The sequence below is a fragment of the Ambystoma mexicanum genome, chromosome 4p (genome assembly GCF_040938575.1).
Source record: "Ambystoma mexicanum isolate Mex_15411 chromosome 4p, UKY_AmexF1_1, whole genome shotgun sequence".
In the NCBI taxonomy this organism is placed as follows: Eukaryota; Metazoa; Chordata; class Amphibia; order Caudata; family Ambystomatidae; genus Ambystoma; species Ambystoma mexicanum.
The window spans coordinates 167,557,476-167,579,301 of record NC_090927.1 but is presented as its reverse complement, the minus strand read 5'-3'; the positions used below and the strand labels follow the sequence as shown (position 1 = coordinate 167,579,301).

The 21,826-nt window shown below is 45.5% G+C and overlaps 1 protein-coding gene across 1 annotated transcript in view; it reads right to left on the bottom strand.

Annotated features, from left to right (window-relative positions):
- Positions 1-21,826, bottom strand: part of LOC138453100 (uncharacterized) — an 85,057-nt gene that overhangs the window by 51,245 nt on the left and 11,986 nt on the right. The window contains exon 3 of the mRNA XM_069605617.1: positions 14,015-14,122. Within this exon, the coding sequence (XP_069461718.1) occupies positions 14,015-14,122 (108 nt within the window). The remainder of the gene's footprint in view (positions 1-14,014; positions 14,123-21,826) is intronic.

The following is a 21,826-nucleotide window of genomic DNA, read 5'->3' as shown; positions in this document are numbered from 1 at the left end:
TGTGCGGTACCTGGTAGCCCATATGGCTACCACGGTAGGGGTGCTTTATAATTATCCCATTTTGGTCATGGGTTATTCTATCGCACTGAAAGTGAGTACGTTGGTGGCATATGTACTTTGGTTTGGCTACACCAGTTTGTTAGCCTTTCCTACTGCATTAATAGTCCAATAAATCTATATTGTAGTGTGAGGAATCCCAGGATTGATATGGTATTTTATTTCTATCGCGCTCGTACACAAGTGTTTCAGAGCGCGACAAGGCACGGGAGGGGAACAGGGGAGAACAAAACAGCGATCTTACTAGGCCCAGTGACATTGAGAACGCGCAAGTGCATGGGAGAGGGGGGAGGGGAAAAGTGCATGGAAGGTGGAGAAGTGGAAAGTGCAAAGCAGAGGAGAAACAGATAAATAACAATAAATAAATAATAAAGGCAACAAACAGTGGTAATGCAGCCAGAAATTTGCAAGTGCCAGGTTTAAGGCAGCAGACAGGGTAGGTCTGATAAGTGCAGGAAGAAAAAGGGGGGGCTGTATGGGTACAGATACAGACCCCAGTGCAAGGGGTGGCCCGGAGGCAGTGCGGGAGGGTGGCAGGGTCAGCAGGTACCTGGGCCCGAAGGACAGAGGGTGGCCAGGTGCACAGTGCCAAGAGAGAACAGATCAGCAGGGGAGAGGGGCAGTGAAGGCAGAAGAAAAGAGGAAGGCCTTGAGGTGCTTCTGGAACCAGAGATGGTTCTCCTCAAGTTTTAGAGTGGCAGGGAGGCTGTTCCAGAGGGAGGCCCCAGCCGAAGACAGAGATCTACCCCCAGCTCGTTTCTTTGAAAAACGACTGACCCAGGATGTCGTCTCTGCTTCCCTAGGGAGAGCCCCTTTCTATGAGGCCAGGGATGTGAGGCCGCTACCCAAGGCCCCCTAGGGGTGGTAATCGGCAGAAGAATCTCGTGGAAAGGGATCCCCCTCCGTGGGAGTAGGGATGAATGTTCTGGGAGAACACGGTACACTCAAAATACATCCACTTGTCCCCCACTCACTTTCCTAAGCCCTATAATCCCCCATACCTCCATAAACTCCTATAAGGTAGAATAGTTAGCCACCACAGACACTACTGGGATGAGGAGGAGTGGGGACTACCTATGTGAAGCATGGATAAACACTGGGACGAAGAAGATGATAAGAAACCCACTCGGAAGTAAAGCCACTAATACATAGACACGGAGGAGGCGTGGAGCAATGGAGAGTACTCCGCAGAACTAACTTGAGCGGTCCAGACAATGGGCGACCAGCCAACAAATACAAAGACTAAAAAGGGAAGAAGGACTTTGTAAGAAAACAGTCCCTCCCCGAAGGAACTGCAAGTCAGATGGCCAAGGGAAGAACCATACTCCCTAGCATTGTGACTTTTGAAAGCCTGAGAAGGCCAAGGGAAGAGCCATATCCCTTGGCACTGTGAACTGTGAAAGCATGAGAAAGGTTAGGGGAAGAGGCATGACCCCTGACATTGTGATCTGAGCAAGGCAGAGAGAAACCAGTGGAAGGGAGTCAATCTCCCTGGTGTTTGTGAACACTGTGCTAGAAAAGCAAGAGAAGGGAGGCACTCTCTTGGTGACCAGGATGCAAGTTGGAATGTTTAAGTTATTTGGGAATATAGACTTTATCTGCTAATCTGGAACTTTGTGTGCTTTGAAAAGAACTATAAACTGGGGAACGTAGCGTCTCCCTCAAGAAATAGTCCTGAGAGACTAATGGTTTGATATTCCGCTACTCAGAAGACGAGAACCGATCTTTTGCGTTCAGACCTTACCAGAATTTTTGCTGTTTAGTTAGAAGTGTAATGGATAGATGGAAATAGGTTTGACACAGGATAATGGGCTTTTCATTTCAGACTTCCTGACACATCCTTAGTTTACGTTGAAGCAGGGAAACTCCCTCCTCGGAATAGGGCAAGATAGGGTTTTTCTTTGCTTTCATTGAAAATAAAAGTCTATAGTCAAGACTATATTTCTCCTATGTCAGTCACCTGCTTTCACACATTTACAGTAGCCATTCGGGTACACATTTATTTTTGTAAGACCTACTCCAGGCAATTTTGTTTCATGTAATTTCTTTGTCTGTGTGGACAACGTGGCATGGCCAAATGGCTGTTTTGCTGATATAGGCTCATCCTGAGCCCACAAAGTCACCCTTGGTTTAGCCTACACTAGTGTAAGGTCCTCCAGGCTCCCCCAATCCATAAATATGTGGGTGTGCCTAAGAGTTTTGGAGTTGGCTGGTCTGTTCTGATTAACTGGTCACGAAAACCTCAATGCGCATTCCTATGGGATAGGCTCACCCAGACACTGCGTGAATATGTAAAACAATGGGAGGTCCTCTTCATTCCTCAGATCCATTGCTGAACTCACCTGGAGGCTGCTGCGAGGATGTGGGTGTGGTCATACTGGCTGTACCATGCATCCTGTGATCTCCACATTCATGCTCTCCTCGCTCGTGGAATCATTTTCTGGGCACTTCCTTTGCTGCTTTACTGGCTGGACTGTTTGACTGTATTTGCTGGACTCTTCCTTGCCTGCAGCTGCTGATCCTCCTGGGAAGGTCCTTCTGGTCCTGACGTGCATGAAAATCAATGCCATCTCTGCTTTGCTGGGTGGAACCGAGTGGCTGTCAGCTACTCTGCCTTAGATACTTGTTGGACATCTTGGGTCATCTCCGGCAATTGTCTTCATTGTGTGTCCATTCCTGCAGGTTTGCTTTACCCTGCTTTCTCCCCTGAGCTGCCGGTGTTCCATGCTGGGTCCCTTTGACTCCTCCTTCTGCTGGTCCTGCTGCTATGTGTTCCCTCCCTGATGGGTCACAGGTATTTCCATTGTTGGGGTTGTTTCGCCCGGCTCCCTGCTTCCACTGTAGGTGAAAGTTACACAAACTGTTGCTGCCAGACCTAATCGTGAAATGAGAACTCACCCGGTCACCCACCGTTCCTGTGCTGTTTTTGCAGCAGCCATCATTGTGAGTATGAGTCCCCGGATCCTTGGACCTTATCCCACAGTTGGTCCTGTCCTGTAGAATCTCCTAGTCCCAGAGGTATTTCGCTGTCCTTCCCCCTCTGCCAGTGCGGATGCTGCAACCAGCTCTCCCTGGCATCTTAGTAAAATAACTGTGGGCTGGATCTTTTCTGTTAGGTTCACTCAGACTCCCCAGCCTGCTGGCAGCCCCTCCTGCTGCACTTACTCCACCAGTGGGACTTTTGTAAATTCCCAAAAATGTATTAAAACAGGTACTTAACTGGACTGTGACATTTTCCCTTGTCCCTGTTGGCTGCTTTGAGTTTCCTGGACATTTTGTGTCATTTGGAAAGGTAGCAGTAATTTTACATCTTTTTTAGAAGACCGAAATCTTGTTTTTATTTGGCGTTATCAGCGCTTTTGCCACAGCACTGAACAATAAAAGAATATGACATTTCAAATGACTTAATCAAATTAAGAGGGCATAAATAGAAGATAGCCTTTTAAGTGTGATTGATGGAGGCTGAAGCAAGAGGCCTAATAAAAAGCATAATATGTTCCAGTGTTTGGGGGCTAGAAGAAAGAAGGAACAAAATCAGGATTGGTGGCAAGTGGGAAGAGGGACTAACAAAATAAACCAGGATTGTCGTCAAGGAGTATGATTGGGAGAATAGAAAGAGATCAAAGAGGAGAGATAAGGAGCCAATCCAGAGAGGCACTTGAAAACAATACACAGAAAATGAAAAATCAAACAAGATTCAAAGCAGTGCCAGCGAACAGGGCTAAGGCAGGGAGCACAGTCGCAGGCAATAAACAGAATTAGCACCCGGGCGGGGGAAGCCAGCCAATCAGGTGACTAGGAACGTGGGCTTGAACCGCTGATGCGAGCCTGCATTCCAGCCACCCTGACGGTCGACTCCCCCAAATGTGGTCTTCCCCTCACCTTCTTCCCTCGTTTTGATTTTTTTTTTAAACCCTTCCCATCCCCCACTTACCTTATTTCGGCTGCAGCAGCACTCGCCGCCACAGCCGCTCATTCTTCCTGGCTCCAGCTGGCAGCCTTGGAAAGGGAAGAGGGGCTCGGTACAGAGCCTCACCTTCCCTTTTCCATGGCAGCCATCTTTGTAAAGCATTTTCTTTCCTTCTAGGGGACGTGCATGGAATCCTTTTTTTTTAGCACATTAGGGCTCCCTTCGCTCGGGCCGATAACTTGAGCTGCCGTGCCATTATCCCCCGTTCCAGCCCTTGGAACGGTGGCTTATCGCCATAGAGAAGTAGGGTTCTAAGTGGATTTATATAAACATTTTTGTCTGTGGTAATTGAGTTAGACTTATTTTTGGTAGTTGATTTTATTTTAATGGGGGGTAGGGTCCCCCATAGCCCTAACTCCTTCCCTGCCTACCTATTTATTTAAATATATATATATATATATATGTTTGGTCGAATTACCAAAAATAGCTCACTATATTTCCATTCACAAAATGTTTTCTACAAAACCACAGATTACTGCATTGCAAATAGAATGAGAGAGGCAACCAATTGATAAGGTGGTAGACCATAAGAAGAGCAGAGCAGTAGACAAGTCTAGATAAAATTAATCAAGAAACGAGAAGTTTAGAAGCGTGAAAATAAATAATGGGGGGGGGCCTTAACAATATTACACAAGTGGAATTACCAGGACCAAGCAACATTAGAGAAATGTGAAAGGAAAAGAGAGGGAAGCATCAAAGATGACTCCAAGAGTTGGGATAGAGGAAAAGAAACAGTAGGGGGAGGGAACCACAGAGGGATAGTAGAAGCAGGAAACGAAGAGAACTTCTGTTTCGAGGAATTGTAGTGCAGGAGACTGACAGGTATCCAGACCAGTAACAAAATGTGAATTAAGAGACTCAGAAAAGGATGAAAACGAAAATAAAATAAGATGTTGGCGCGATCGGCATAGTTATAAGACAAACCGATTAAGGAGATAATGGAGGATAGTGGGATTGTATGAAGAGTGAAGTGGAGACGGACTAGGACAGAGCCTTGGGGGTTCCAAGAGGAAGAGGGAAAAGTGAGCGCCCTGCCAGAAAGAACATAAGGAACAAGCACCCAACAAGGAACTTTAATCCCTTTGTGCTAGCACACCACACCGGCGCTGCCCAAATAGCATCATCGCCATCGGGCAAACTGACACCTGCCCAACAAACACAGACCCAACCAGGAAGAACACAAGGACAACAAGGGGCAAACCAACGGGAAAACTCAAATAGACTTTTTTCCCCAAATTCGTCTTGGGCAAGAGCACCACACAGGCCCAATCATCAAGCCCATCAAGCAATATTTTTGCAAAACAATGGTAAAGAAACTTCACTCAAACTTCTTAGCCGCGAAAACCTGAAAAGAAGATCCTAACCAGTCAAAATAAAATGTGCAAACCCCCTCAAAGAACACAATTGACTAACACCCTCATGCAGACAAAACTCTTACCCCATTTCAAATCAGTCACAACGCCACAACATTCGAATCAACTTGCTAACCCCACCCACCGGCCAAACTAACCTGACTTGTCGAATATTTGAGATCCCTACAGGAAACAAAACGCCTCCAGTGTACAAATCACTAGCCACCTAGAAAATACTCCCCCCACGGGCGCCAATTGCGCCTGGCTCTACATGTAGCAACAATTAAGCATAATACCTCGTATTTTTAACCACCACACAACCCACTTTACCTTTCAGATCCACGCGAGCACAACAAGAGCATGAAAATTGCAGCAGCGACAGCCTGTATCCAAATAACATAGCGTATCACGAATTTCTGCTGTCTGATATTCTTGGCTGCGATTTCGGGGTTGTGTGGCTTTACTGCGTCTTTAGCTTTTGCTAGTAAATGGTAGTGAAATGTTTGTGTAGTAGGCTGTCCTTTTGTCAAAGGGATGTTCCTGAATCAGCAAAAAAACACAGCACTTTTTCTAATGCACACCAGCAGTAGTCGTTTACCCAACCTGATGCAAGCAACCTTCTTCCTGCCAAGGTTATTCAGAAAGTGTAAAGGGACACTCTCATAGGCGGATTGCATGGAGTGCAAGAAGATGACCACTGTGTTTGGAACTGGTTAGCGGGGCTGCCTGGTCCAAAAAAACATTCCAGTCAGTCAGGTGAGGTCATGGTTTCTAGGTCTGCATCTCTCCACCCATTTTAAATGCTGCAGTTAGTTCAATTGGAGGGCTTAGATCACCCCTTGCCATGAATACAGGATATTAGAAGGGGATCTGAAGCTCTGTTCAGAAGCCACTGGAACAAAGGTTCCAAGGACGAAGAGACTGCATATGGATGCCTGCCGCAGCCTGCACCTGCTAGGGAGAGGGCATCCTCAATGAATGGATCTTGTTTGGTCCTGGGACGGGTCTCTTTATAGGCATCCCTGTCCTTGGGACTGGAAGCTCATAACCTGCTGGTGCTGCTTTCTGTCCAAAGAGGGAGAACTTTTGCAAGAGTTCTCCTGTCCAGCCTCCGTGGGCCGGCTGACCATTGGAGGGGCTCATCAACTGTTTCTCTGCTCCCTGAATGTTCAAGGTCATGTTCTGCTACATATATTCTTCTTCGTTGGAATTCAGAGGTCCAGCCTGATGAATCATTCACAGATCGGGAACCGAAGATTCTAAACGCCACACAGCCGGACCCAAACCTGACACCAAAATGTACCCTGATCTGCAAAATACTATGGTGAGGACAGTTCATCCTACATACCTCTTTTACCTGGGGGCGTTGTATTCGTCATTCGCCAGAACTGTTGTGTTGCCCTCCTCCCATGTCCCTACTTGGCCATACAATCTAGTCCTGCAAATAGCTCTGTCTGAATTGTGGTGGTGGGATGTGAGTCTGGGCATCCCACCCAGGGCCACCAGGTGCATTTGGTAAGTAGCAGCATCCTCCCCTTCCAGGGATATCAGACTCACTGTTACTAGCAATTCTTGGGCTAAGCCTAGTACTATCACTTTCATCAAGCTCTTGTTGCTCTATATGGGGGCCTGGGCACCACTCCGTTGGTGATGGTGCGCGATACAAATACCTTTAACATTAACATAAGAAAACCGTAAGAACTATTACAAAGTATCCTGTTATGTTGTGCTGATTTAAAAGCATTTTGTGAGCTCGGTAGCATAGCTAGGGTAGTATAGCTCAGTGGCAACACGTTCATCTTGGAAGCAAGACGACGCAGAGCAACACAGATTTGAATCCCGGGTCCGCGCTTAGATACCTCTTCAGTATTGAGCGTGTTATAAATAACCAATTATAATAATAATAATTATGTAAAACTGTTTAGAGTTGTTATTCATTATATATTTTCTTAGGCAAGCAATATCACAGGTTGGTACTGGAATGGAGTGTGGTGGAGGGTTTGCTGAGGACGGTTGTCAAGATGAGAAAGGAGATGCTCTGAGACAGGGGCTCTGGGGTGGGGTCTCTGTACCCATCTGTACATTTGACTGTGGCTAGCTTGAAATAAACACCACTTACTTGTTGTTCCGTGTTCCTGAGCATTATTGGATGGTCTACTTTACTCCACAATACTGCTGACGAAGAGGAGACCCGCATGAGTGTAGTACTGGCGGGCGCTACGCTGTCAGGTACGGACAAAGAGCCACTGGCTCAGAAGGCAGAGAGGTGTTCATACACTGAAGAAGGCCAGCGACGAGTGAGCGACCGGCTCAGTGGGACATACCATTTCCTTAGCTCCAAAGGTGAGGAGTGGGGAGGTGGGCAGGCAGAGAGAGGCAACAGTGTGGGAGGCACTGAGCGCTGTGTACTGGAGAGACTGGAGCAACTCAGCGAGGTCCATCTTGAAAGCGCCCAATGTGGGAGGCAAGGTTGCACGTAGTACTGGAGAGTAGGAGAAGCCTACTCGCTGATGTTCTCATACCGCTGGCAAGTGCCATCTTGCAGTCAGGCACAAAAAGGGACAGCAAGTGAGTGTTATTCCCAAGCTTGCAGAATATCGCAAAGATCACATGCTGTCATTTTGAGGTCAGACGATACGAGACACATTAATTTCCAAGATAGAAGGAGCCATTACCAGGTCAGGTACTGTCTGAAAGTGTGGTTTTTTAACCCCAGGAAACTTTATACGACTGCAACTGTGATGAGTTGGTCCTTTTTGACAGGAGTTCTCAAGGAGGGGGAAGTTTTAAATATTGGATGGTAACAAGTCTGTGGAGAACTTACCAAGAGCAACTTACCTCCTCAGTGCCTTCTGAACTCGGGTGAACCTGCAATTAAGTGGGATGTATGGAAGGAGGATTTTCAGGACTATGTTCTGTCCATTCACGGTCCCAGCTAGAGTGTGGTTCTTAAGAGGGCATTACGCATGCACTCCTTGGGTTTTGAGGGGTGCAGGGTGTTGAAAGGTTTCTGAACTGGCGGGAAGTGGAGATGGTCACGAAGGTGCTGCTTCTAGAGAAGCTTTGAAATTATATGAGACAATACTGCACAAGCTGGACCTGCACTACTAGAAGAGGTCCAGCCCAGTATTGCATCGATATTACTTTGGGATGCGTAAACAAGGAGAAGGGCGCCAGTGAAGGACTTTGTGACTGGACAGAGAGCGTAGGCCAATCCCTGCCGTTTTGGAAGTTCATGTAATAAACATGTTCAAGACTAGTTTATGCTTTGTGTGACAAAATAAGGGAGGAGATATGGAGTAAAGGGGATCCAAGTTTGGATGAAGTCCTTGACATTGTGAAAAAAGTGAAGCACATGATGAAGTGTCTGAGAATTGGAAAGAGTGGAGCACATGATGAAGTGTGTGTGAGAATTGGAAAGAGTGGAGCACATGATGAAGTTTGTGTGAGAATTGGAAAGAGTGGAACACATGATGAAGTGTGTGTGAGAATTGGAAAGAGTGGAGCACAAGATGAAGTGTGTGTGAGAATTGGAAAGAGTGGAGCACATGATGAAGTGTGTGTGAGAATTGGAAAGAGTGGAACACATGATGAAGTGTGTGTGAGAATTGGGAAGAGTGGAGCACATGATGAAGTGTGTGTGAGAATTGGAAAGAGTGGAGCACATGATGAAGTGTGTGTGAGAATTGGAAAGAAAAGGCATAAGAGAGATAAAGAAGGAGTGTGCAGTCATCAGGACCAAGCGAAGGGGGAGGAAAAGATTCCCTGTAGAAGGAGCTCTTGGAAGCAAAAGTAGGAAAGAGAAAGAGGGGCTGAGAGAAGTAGGGATCGGTGGCAAGGAAGTTGCAGATAGGGAGTTCAGGAGGTGTTTTAGCTCACATCGCCAATTCTGGAAGTGTCCGGTTTGAATACTGAATGCAGGAAGTGCAGAACGAGAGGGAACTATGCCTGATGTTGTGGTAACTTCACCCAGTGTGAGGAAGGCAGGTATGAAGGTTGCAACTTGAGTTAAGGGGGTCCATTCCCTATGCGACTTAGCATCTCCCCCATATTGGGAAGTGGATGTCTGTCAGCGACCACGCAACGATTAAGTTCCCTTAGATCTATGCAAACCCTTAGCTCGCCATTGGCCTTTTTCACAACCTCCACCGGGGAAATCCATTCAACGGCCTTGGCCCTTTCATCCGAACATATAAGAGACCAATTTATGCTGCACTGTTCTAGTGACAAAATACGTGAAGAAGTGTGGGGATGTGTTATGTATATGCTTACTATGGGATGTATTGCATCCCCAATGTTCTATATTACAATGTGTAGAATGTTATGCTTCATGCTGAGCTTGTTGGGTCAGAGCATTCTTATTAGAACTTCCAGTCTGTTTGTTATGCCTCAAAGTTGTCAGTTGATGGAGGCTGCTGAACAGGTTGGGGGTCTTGCCTGTATATCTTAACTTATGCTAATAAACCCACTTCCAGGATCTGTGACTGTGTGGTTATTGGCACAACAGGTTTGACTGGTTTCTTCAGTACACTGGACCGCACCTTTGCCTACTACCAAATACATTTACATCCTGCGTCTAGAGAATTGACGACCTTCATAATGCCAGAGGGGACTTTAGGTTTCATAAAATTCCCTATGGATTCATTTCTGCATCAGTGCTTTTTCAGATAATGGTGCATGCATTGTTTAAGGTGCAAAGTGGGGTGTTCTGCTTCCAGGATGACATATTCTTCATGGATGCTAAAGAGCAGGTACATGACATGAGATTCGAAAGGGTGCTAAGAATCATTAGCTAAGCTGGTTTACCTTTGAGGAGAGAAAAGTGTAGGCTGAGGAGGACGTCAATGGATTATCTGGGGCACACTCTTAGTAAGGATCGAATAAAGCCCAAAGGAGATTTAGTCGCGGATATTCAGACTGTGAGCAGTCTGAAGGAAAAACAAGGGGTCATGTCTTTCAATGGGTTGGTTCAGAAGTTTTGTCTTCATTTTGCAGACAATTGTAAACCAATCAGGGGGTTGTGTAAGAAAGGTGCAAGCTTCGAATGGACATGCGACTGCCAAGAGGGAGTTTAAAGACATCAAGGGAGCTATTACTAGAGCCCCAGCATTGGTGAGTTTTGATGCAAAATGTCCTACCTGGATAATGACTGATGCGAGTGACAGAGGGTTAGGTGCTGGTTTGCTGCAGAGGCAGCATGGAGTGGAGAGGACTGTTGCCTTTGCTCAAGGGCATTGTTAGAGGTTGAGAGGAGGTATTTCATCATAGAAAATGAGGCTCTTAGTGTGGTCTGTGTGAGTGTTTCGAATGGGAAGGAGTTTCAAAGTTCTTACTGATCACAAACCCCTGTTGGGGGTGTTCAAGTCCAAAGGCCTTGATGGAGTATCGCAACAAATCATGAAGTGGGTGGCGTTCATGCCAGGGCACGTCTTCGAGGTTGAGTATGTCTCAGGAAGGGAAAATGTTGTGGCAGACATTGTGCTGTGTGCAGGAAATGCTGCAGTAATGGGTGATGATGACAGTGCAGAGGATGATGAGAAACAGGAAGAAGTATTTCTCGTGTGTGAGAGAACACTCAACAGAGATGAGTGGGAGAACATGCTAGGGGAAGGTACTACACTAGTAGAAGCCATGAGGAGAGTACAAAGAGGTTGGAGAGAGCGAGCCTGGGATGGTGAGGCCCTCACAGTGCTCTACAAAGTCTGTGAAGAGTTAAGCGTGTAAGGGAGATTTTTGTACAAGGCAGCCCTAAAGATCAACAAATGCAAGTATCTTCCTAGCTATGTCTGGGGCATTTATTACAAATGATAAGACCACAGGGGCTCGTAGAATATGCGGACTGCTGAGTCTGGCTTTTCTTGTTAATGGAAAAGTTGCACAAAATAGCTTATCTCCTAAAAGACTTGCTACACTAATCTTACATATGCAACACCTGTATGCAAATATGCATTTGTACATGTTTCGGCTATATGGCACATTGCTCCACGATCTTCTATGAGCTATATAAATGAATTTCTGAGGCTTGTGGATCTTCTATGAGCTATCTAAATGAATGTATATGCTAGATCCAGAAATACATCATTTAAAAATCATTCTCACTCTTGATGAGATGCTGCATGTTTCTAGGCATCTTGTGCCTTGCTCTAAGGCAGGTTAAATGGCAATTAAGTTCTTGTAACAGCTTCTAAGCGCTGCTAAACTGAATATGACATCAACTAACTGATTCTTACTAGGCCTCAGCTTCAAGTAGCCAAATTCTTCACTTATGTTGTATGAGCTCACAAGACGCAAAAATACAGCTTTTCCTACAATTGCTGCGTCATTGTTTGCCCAGGCTGGGGTAGTCTGGGCAAAAATACATGTCAATGCCTGGGTCTCACTATAAGGCCTTGTTGTATCACCGTGAGACGAACGGTGCTGTGAAACATTTCACCACACTTCTATGCACGCTGAGCAAGCGGCAAATCGGTGAGGACAGGATTGGGAAGAAGCTTGTCCAGAGGCGAACATGTGCCTATCATTTAGCTCCCCATGTGATGATGGGTTTGGTCCCGCTTGAGGTACTGAGGAGAAGGAAGCCTCACACAGCGCTCAGTCCTTCTTGGCTTTGGGAGAGCGTGGTATGTGGACTGGGATGAGAACCAACTAAGACGCAGAGTTTGAAAGAAAGCAGATGGCATGAAAAGCATGTAGGATCTGCTTAAATGTGTCAGGCAAGGGGAGTTCTGAGTGGGGGGTGAGGTTTGTGGAGGAAAGGAAGAGGTGTGGGAAAGGGTGAGGCCAGGTTCTGGGGTCCAAAGAGGACTGTGCGGGAGTTTGAAGACCCTGTTGTTCCAGACGATGGGAAAAGTGTGGAGCAAGAGAAAGTTGGCTAAGTGAATCAGTGTACGTTTGCGGGTTTATTTTCATGTACTTGTGTGTTTGGGTATCCAGCGCTGGCTGTGGTGAAATTAGTTGAAAGGGGGAGGAGAGTTATGTTGTGCTCATTTAAATGCATTATGTAGAACGGTTTATAGTTGCTAAGCATTCTATAGTTCCTCAGCCAAGCAATATCACAGGTTGGTACTGGAATGGAGTCTGGTGGAGGGTTCCGTGAGGACGGTTGGTGAGATGAGAAAGGAGAGGTTGTGAGGTGGAGACTCTGCAGGGTCTCTCTACTCACCTGTAAATGTTCCTGTGGTTAGCTTGGTAAAAAAACACCACTTAATGTTGCCCCATGTTCCTGAGCATTATTGGAAGGTCTAACTTTACTCCACAATACATCCATTAAGTATCCATGAACGGGCTTACTTACCCTGAACTTTGGAGACATTGATTCTAGAATAGGGATTGGACCAATGTGTTAGTTTGCCTTACAAAACATTGTGAGACCGACCTAAAAGGTTGTTCTACAGTACTGTGTTATTGGATGTATGCTGTGAAGCTGCATTGATGGTTAAGAGGAGTGCGTGTTTCCGTGTGGGCACCACATGGTGATGTGCATACACATAGATATTGCTTCACTTACCTTCCAGAGTCCTTTGTCTAATGCACGTCTCCATAGTAAGTAAGAAACCCTTGTGGACAGTCTATTGCTTGTCAGGCTTCTATGTTTGTTGATTGTACTTCGCATCAAACGGTTTGGGGTTTAAGGGCAAACGTGCCCCTCCGCCAACTGGTAAGATTAGTTGGTTGCTGTGGTGCTGCCTGCGTCCTGGCACATGGTTTGTCAGGGAACCAAAACTCTAAATGTTCTCAGGGGGTAAATTGTTGGATGATTTGACAAACCTTGTTAGTTATTGGCGCTGGCGGGTGGTTGTTTAACCAATTATTGTAGCCATGCGTTGGTTAGATCTTGGATATTGAAATGATGGAGCAACAGTCCCGACTTCTTGTCAACAGTGAGAGTTTTAATGTTGTAATACGACGTCGGAACCCCGCAGTACGGAGCTACTTTCGCCCGCTGAGATTGGCTATCCAGGCCACTGCCCACAAAATTTGGGAGGTAATCACCAGGCGCTGCAATCCTATTCAGGACCAGCTATCACTGTTCTGACTTGATAAAGACTACGGTCGAAACGCGCGTTGGCTTCCCTCTCACCTGCACCCAGCCCATTGCTAGTTTGTTGGTTTCAAGTCAGTGGGTTGAGCGCTCGCTGCTGCGATCTGAGCGTGATCTGTAGGTTGCAGGTTCGAATCCCGGCAAGGCCAACTCAGCCTTTCATCCTTCCGAGGTCGAGAAATGAGTACCAATTTCGGTTGGGTGATATTGTATGTAAATATGTGCTCTGTAAAGCGCTTTGGATTAAGGCGCTATATAAATAACACATCATTATCATTGGTGATCATAAATAATTATTCCACGTGAAATAGTGATTCACAAGGCATTATTCCAAAACTGAGCCCTCCCGCATCAACTCACTGCTGTTTCCAGCCTTCATGAAACAGCTCTCAATGGATTTCAGAATAATATGGAAAAAAATCTCTAATCTGAAATGGTATTATTGTCTTGATTTAGTCTTCGGTTATGATGACCTGATTAATGTTCGTCTACCCTCCCTGCATATGCCACCTAGTGCACAGGCCTTCCCCAAATGTGCAAAACAACAACAAATAAATAAACAAATAAAAAGGGAGAATGAGATTTTTTTCTCACCTTTAATTCTGCAATCAGTTCATGAATTTTGTCCTTACTATGCCGGATGCTGTTTTCATTGGGGATTTCAGCCTGGATGTTCTTTTCGAGTGGATCATCAAATAAAACCTGAAAGAAAAAAAAGAACCATTCCAGAGGCAACTTTTAGGGAGCAACTCTCATTCTTCTATTTATTTATTTTGTATGTATTTATTGCCCACTTAGTTTAATACAGAACTTCAGGCACTAAGATAAGCTGCAATGTATGTACAGTCAATTCATAATTCATACCCTTTCAAAATATCTTCAACGCTTCCTTCCATATATTAAAAGCTGCAGCTACTGTAAGAACTGATGATGCAGCAAATAAAGTAGACCAGAATTGATCACTCGAACAGTCCTCGACATTGGTCACAAGATCAACATTAAAGCATATCTTCAAGTTGGGGGGCTGCTTCAGGGCAGTTGCGGCCGCAACAGAACAAAAAGAGTATTGCACGAGTGCACACTGCAGAATGGCATTCTAAATAAGTATGCTCCTAATTGTGAAGTACAATGGAGTCATTTGTGGTTTTGTAGCACTTGCCCAACAACAGCAGCTTTTCAAAACCATGCAGTGGGGAACGTGTCACTTTCATTTTTGTCACTCTGATTTCCCTTACATAAGGAGGCAGTGGACCCATACAGATCCCATTGGACGACGCGGGCTTGCACCGGTTAACGAAACTCTGGATAGTGACTGTGCAAGGGCAGGGCAGCTGGTAATACGTTCTAGAGGTTGCTGCTCAGGGTGACAAGTCCTGTTTCCAAAGGTGTTCCCAGGTGGCTCCAGTGTACAATTGATGGAGATGTGGTGGGCGTGGACATCTACACTGATTGTACACTGGGCTACTTGGGCCACTTCCATTGTATAAAGTGGACTAAATTAAAGGCAAAGCATTAGCCTGGAATAGGATATGGAGTCATGTGATTACCTTCGTCTCCAAGAGTCTAAAGTGAGATAACAGAACCTTGCAAAGAGATACTGAATAGCTGACAGGAATATTGCTTTTGGTGGCTCCTTATGCGTTTCCTTATGCGTTTCCCCCGCAAGCCATGTGCAGCCGACCTGGCGTGTGTATGCCTCATTGTCTGCATGATGCCTGATGTACACCCGCTTGTGGGTAGGTGACGAAGAGCGGACAACATGCCTTTTGGGGTAGATCTCTGATAACGGTTGCTCTTGACATGTGTATTCATATTAAATATACACCGAGGTGGGGGCATTAATGGAAGGGAAGGGCCTTTGGATCCACGTTACCAGCTGGTGATACCTCCCTCTCTCCGAAGTGTATATATCTATTACTACTCTGGGAAAGCAAGCCAGGGGTTTAGTTGCAATTTTTTCAAAGGAAATTCTGCTTCACTCTGAGCCTGCACTCTTTTCTCTCAAATAAACTACATAGATGGCTGCCACGGATATATAGGACAAGAGTCAACTTTCTATGCCCATGGCGGCAGCTGCGGCCAATGGCCAGAAAGGGAATGGATAGCCAGGTAAGTGTTGGCTGGAAGGGATGGCAGTGTGAGCAGATGGTTGCCACGTGTGGGTGTCAGAGGGTGCATACCAGGGAGCTTAGGGGCGGTATAGGCAGATTATAGAAAACACAAAAGGGCAGCCTGGGGGAGAGGAGCCCAGGATTTAGCGTATGGTAAAGCCTGTGTTGCCCGGCACCTGATTGGCTGGCGCCTCTCCCCCAGGTACGATTAATAGATATTGCTACCGTTGATACAGACCGACCGCTTAAATAAGACATGCTTACATGACTGCTTATTAGTTAAAAAGTGGATGAAGTTATGCATCGTCTAGCTCCCTCTACTTCTAACTCTGGAAATCTTCAGTAATTAAAAAACTATATATAGATAAAGAAGCTAAACATGCATCATATTAACCCACAAATCAAGCCACGCAGTGGTAACCAATCGCAACAGGCTTATTTTTAAAAGCCTGCCATGGTGTTTAGTCGGAATTTCGGTTGTTTACGAATTGTTCGTATTACAACTGTCGAATGACAATTGACCTTTTCACAATTGACCGAATTGTGAAGGTCATTTGTAACATATATGAGGGGGGAAACCCCCGCAGCCCCCCACCCAACCCAAACCCGCCCAAAACCCTATAAATATATATATATATATATACGGTCAATTGTGAAAAGGTCAATTGTGACCCTTTCAATTCGGTCAATTGTTCATTCGAACAATTGTAAACGAACAATTTGGGTAATATCGGAATTTCTTGCATCAATGTTCACCCTCCACCTTTTGCTTGGCGGCATGTCCAGTCTGGCCCTCCGTAATGGGCACTTGAATGTGCTTTTTGCTAGAACCCGACATAATTAAGAACACATGCGATACCTGGCAGTGGTAACATGTGTGAAAGATGCATGACCACAACCTCGGGTCCAGGCGACACATATGGTCTTTGTGATTTAACTTAGAAATATAAAGTCACATTGAGCTTCTAGACAGCAGACCTTGCTTGATCCAAAGCACACAAATGTATCTATTGAACACTGTAAAATGTTGTCTAATACAACATACTAATTGCATGGGAAGGGGCTACCTTTATGGAATAAGGTGCAAGTCCGCTGGATTTCTAGCCAAGATTTACACCGTTACACAATTTCTAGCATGAACATTAACATTATGCTGGCGTAGCTTGAAACTAGTTCTAAAAGCTTCAACATTACTTGTTTCAGCCAGATGAGGAGTGGAGAATTTGTATTTATTTCTTGAGTATTTATAATATATATTGGTTGCTTGCTGCACAACGTGTAGCATACATAGCATTGTTAGGGAGAATTCTCAGAAATGTGCCAATCCCCTCTACCTTAGAGACCCCCAGCAATTTTGCCGGATTTTGAGGACTTGATTTTTTTTTACCTGGAGAGAGTGAGACCCTTTTTCCCACTCTCTCATGTATTTTTATGTGAATTTTACCTCTTTGTTTCTTTTGGTTGTGGAGTCCAAAGGTTTAAATACCTTCTCTGGGATAAACTACTGTTTCCCAGAGCAGTAAGCTGAAATTGACTTTACTTAAAATTGTAACTTCCTAGAACCAGCACACACTGGGCCTCATCACGAGTTGGGCGGTAACGTCGTCTGCCCTACCACCAAAGCCACCGGCGCTATTAGCGCCGGATCACGGGTTTGGCGGAACTGGAAATCCCCATTCCCCATTGAGCCCATTCGGGAATGCCCCATTCCCCATTGGGCTCAATGGGGAAATTTCGCGTTCTTACTGCCGGCGGATTTCCCGCCGGAGGTATGAGCGCGAAATTTCAGCGGATTTCCCACCAGCTAGGAGCTGGGGGAAATCAGCCGAAGCTGTGATTCGGCAGACCCTTAAATGCAGCAGTAATAGCGCCACCGCTGCATTTAAGGGTTACCGCCAAACTCGTGATGAGGCCCACTATCTTACAATAGGGTGCTGGAGGGTTAGTTAGTATCCCCTGTGTCTAGCTCTCATGTAAAAATGTTATGTTACCCTTTCCTCACTGAATGGCTGATGGCAGTGGTTTTGTTCGAACTACCTTGGTATACCTTTACCGCGGGCTGCGTTCGCGACTCCGGTAAATTAACCGCGGGAGCCATCTCTTTCAAAATGGCGCAAAGCCATCTTTGACAAAATGGTCCCCAATCTTCTTCGCCAGTTCTTTGTGGAAAGGTCCTTCTAGAGATCTTCTTTGTGCGCCAAACCAGGTCTGGTCTCTTTGTTCATTTTACTTTGGTGGGCTTCAGGAGTGAAACCCACCTCTGGCTCCAGAGTGTCTCGGGTAGGCAGGAAGTGAGGGAGGTGCCCAAATCTCCCTGTGCTTAGTCTCCTAGGAAACCTGAATGCACTCTGTGATGATTGGCTGGCTGACTGTCCGGCAAGCTAGGCTGCAATGAATGGGAGAGAACTGAATAAAAGGCGGGTCTTTTTGCTTGGAAGGCAGAGTCGACCACTGGACAAAGGAACCAAAGAAGAGCTTGAAGAGGACGCCTGCTGCAACTCCTGGACCGTTGGTTTGCCCGGTGAAGCCCTGCTGCAGTGCCAAATCACCAAGTTCGCATCGACAGAGAAGCCCCTGCAAGGACCAGTTCTCCCTTTGAGTTGGTGGGATCAATCAACTCCAAAGTAAGCCACCTGGACATCCGTCTCGGAGCAGGTTGAATTTCCACAGAGTGCTGCTGGAAACCATATAGCCAGGGAGAGGAACACCAGATTGTGTGCGTTACTTTTAAGCTGGCCTAGAGCTTTTGGAAGATCCTTTGGACTCCCAGGAAACAGGACTGACTGAGCCTGAGCCCCCTCAACAGAGTGCAGGACCCCACAAGCAAGAAAGGTCCACATCAACAGCCAGGAACTGCGTTGTTGCTATTTGCGGTGGTCGCAAGGAGCTGAAACGCAAAACAGCCACTTAAAGTGAAGTTTGCCAGTCGCCTGTTTTGACAGTCCCAGTGCATTGCAGGAGTCCCCCTACACACTCCTTCTTGTCCCCACGATTGAGGCCCAGGAACAGTGAGATCAGCAGAGCTGCACAGGAACAGAAGTCATCAGCTGCATCTTTTCTTAATTTCCAAGGTACTGTAAAACAAGCTAAAGAGAACATACCTCTTACTGTAGAGTTGCTTTGAGTTGCTTTGAAACTTCTACAACTCAAAAGCCTAATCAGCTTGTGGCCCTACAATTGATTCTTCTTTTCATCAAAGACTCCTAAGAAATTGTGCAAAGACTTTATCATTTACATACCAGAAGTTCTTCTTGCTATACAAGACTTTTGCCCATTGAGGTTGGCTCTTCTTTAGGGATATGAAAGTATTTGCCTCTTAAGAATATTTGTGGTCTCCTGTGTTCTAATAACCTTTGCCTTTTACCAATTCCTAAAAGTATTCTGAATGCCAAAAGTAAGGTATTAATATCCCCAGCACCCTAGTTATTGAAGTCACCTGTGAGTGTAGGTTGTGTCTTGGGCCATCCCAAAAGGGTCTTAAATGGTTCAGAAACTTGAAGTGTACAGTATTGAAGTGCATGTGTGTGTTACTAGTATATTGCTCCCTTCTTAAGAAGGATTTATAACTGACTGATAAATAAATTAATATTTGTTTACGCAAGAAACCTTGAGTATAAGAGTTTATTTGAATAACTGTAACTGTGAATCTTTGTGTAACTCCACTACAGCTCACATTTCCCCTCTTGAGATAAGCCTGTCTCCTCAACATGCTACCAAAATTGTGTAGTACAAGCTTATACCAAAGGTTGGGTTGCCTATACTTGTAGTTGTTTGTAGCGTTCCCAGAGGGTACTGCATACAAACTTTGCCTAACAGCATTTCCCTAATTATATTGTCTTTTCTTCACTATAGCTATATTGTTGGGCAGCTGGAACATTTTATATACGAGGATTGGCCTTTATTAAGTATAGGTGGTAGTTGTTGCAATGAGCAAGTGGCCTGTCGGGTTAGAATAGGGCTTTGGTAAAGGTTGCTGATGTTTCCATTTGAGTGTGCTAGGCTGCATTTCTGTGCATTTTATTGCTATGGTTATTTAATTCAATGTTTTTTCTGCTGATGAGCAGACAGCTCCAAGTAGCCAAGGACAGCGTGGAAAAATATGCTAAATCGTTTTCAGTTGATTGTTGCGACGGTGGAAGTTCTCAGGGGCCGAAACGAGACTCTAGACAGCAGGCGCCTCTCCAGATGATTAACGAATGAATGCACAATGGCTGTGAAGGACACAGCGAGATATGCGAGAAGGCCCCAGCACCAGCATTTCCAAAATATAGAATTAGGCCGTGAGCACAACGCCCCCAATGTGAGTGTGAGCAGTTGGCGTTGTGGTAAAATGCCTTAATTAATTTCCAGGAGCGGGGCCTCAGACATGCGAGAAGATAACTAGGAGGTTCGGTCCAGTGATGTAAACATGTATCGAGATGGGGGTTGCAGAATGAGCATGTGCAAGGGGCGGAAAGCCAAAAGGCACAATTATGGGGAAGTGATTGTGGTGTTCCATGGGTTGCAACAAAGTTTTGACCTTACCGACCTCCATTCCTTGTATGATTGTGATGCTACAGCCTGAGCTGTTTCCAATGTCAGTGGTCAAATAAGAGAGAGCTTTTTTCTAATCAATTGTAACATGAAGAGTGCTGACTATGATATTATGTCATGTTGAGGCGGTGGTATTTTTATGACCACGAGAAAGGAAACCTCCAATTATATTGTTTAATGTATGTTGTTCCTTAGGGGCTTAGTGACGCGTAACCAATGAAAGTGTTGGAAATAGAATTAATGTTGCATTTTATAAATAGGTTTATTTTGTGGTTTTCACCTTTGGATATTGTGCCTTGGAGTGGATGTGTTGAGATGGTCTTCAGTTCAGTTCCACAGAGCCGTCTGATTCTCCCGGCCGTATTTGCAAATAAAAAGCAGTTTCTTTCCTGCAAGTTGTACACTCCATTTTGTATTTATTACCTTTGCAGTACTTGTTGGATTACTTTGGGGTACTTTACCATTACAGATGGACATGCTGCTCATGAAAAGCCAACTAGCATGGAGGCGGTGTTAAGTGGCGAAGGGAGCGGAGAAGACTGTATAGGGTACTGGGCAAGGTTTTGCAATTTGCCATGAAGGAAGGAGGCCAACGAAGAGGAATGCACAGTAGTCGAGTGGGCTGAGTGCCATGGTCAGTAAGAGTGTTTTGGCAGAGTTGTAAACGAGAAAGGGGCCAATTTATTTATGTTAAATCAGGTTAATCCTCACTGCGGCCGAGGTAGAAGGAATATTGTGGCGAAGGTCACTAGTGAAAAGGATTCCATTAATGTATGCATAAGCATATGGGGAAAGAGTCACTCAGGTGGAAATGAGAGGGTTGTTGGAAGGAGAGGAGGGCCATTGGTGTTGGAGGACCTAGGCGTAAGATAACCAGTGCCACCCATGGCGGATCACAAAAAGGCAATCAGATATGCAAGCAGAAACGTCAAGCGTAAAGGTATGGAAGGAGAGAAATATTTGCTTACTGCCCACATAGAAGTGGAACAGAAGCCCAAAGGAGGAGATCAGTTTACAGAGGGAGGAGGAGCTGATGGTGAATACTAAGAGTCATGGATGGAGGTTGCAACAGCGGTGCCTGAGCTCCATGAGATGGAGAAGGTAGGAAGGAACCGAGTTGAAAGCAGTGCTGTGGATTCCAACGTCAGCGAGGAGTGCTCCAACATATCAAAGGCTGCTGAGAAGTCGGTTAGGATTAGAATAGAGGACAGTTTACAATGGTGAGTAGAGGTCCGGAAGTTAGCAACAGGTCAGGTTTGATTCTGTAAAATAGTGAGAGCAAAATCCAGATTGGAGAGGTTCCAATAGTTGTTATTGTCCGGGAGGAGTAAATCCTATTAAAGTAGAGTTGGATCAGGATATGAGACTAGATGGGAAGAAGAGATACAAGGCGATATTATAGGGTCATCCCAGGGCCCTTTTTTGATTTGTAGATCAGTAGGTACCTTAAAAACAGGCTGGAAAGATTCAAAGGGAACGAAAGAATTCAAAGAGGGATGATTGGTGGGAGGAGGTGAACGGAGCAAGCTCCTGGACCGTATCTGTGACAAAGGGGACAGCAGACAGCAAGAGGCATTGGCAGTCCTTAGGATGGGTGCTAATTCACTGGGCGAAGTTGGGAGAGAGACATATAGGACGTGGGTGGTAGGGATAGGTGATGTGGGAGAAAGAAGAAGAGAAGAGGGCAAAGGAGAGTGGGGTATGTCTTGAATTTTTCTACATTTAATTGAGAAGTAGTGGACAAAGTCATTAGCAGACAGGG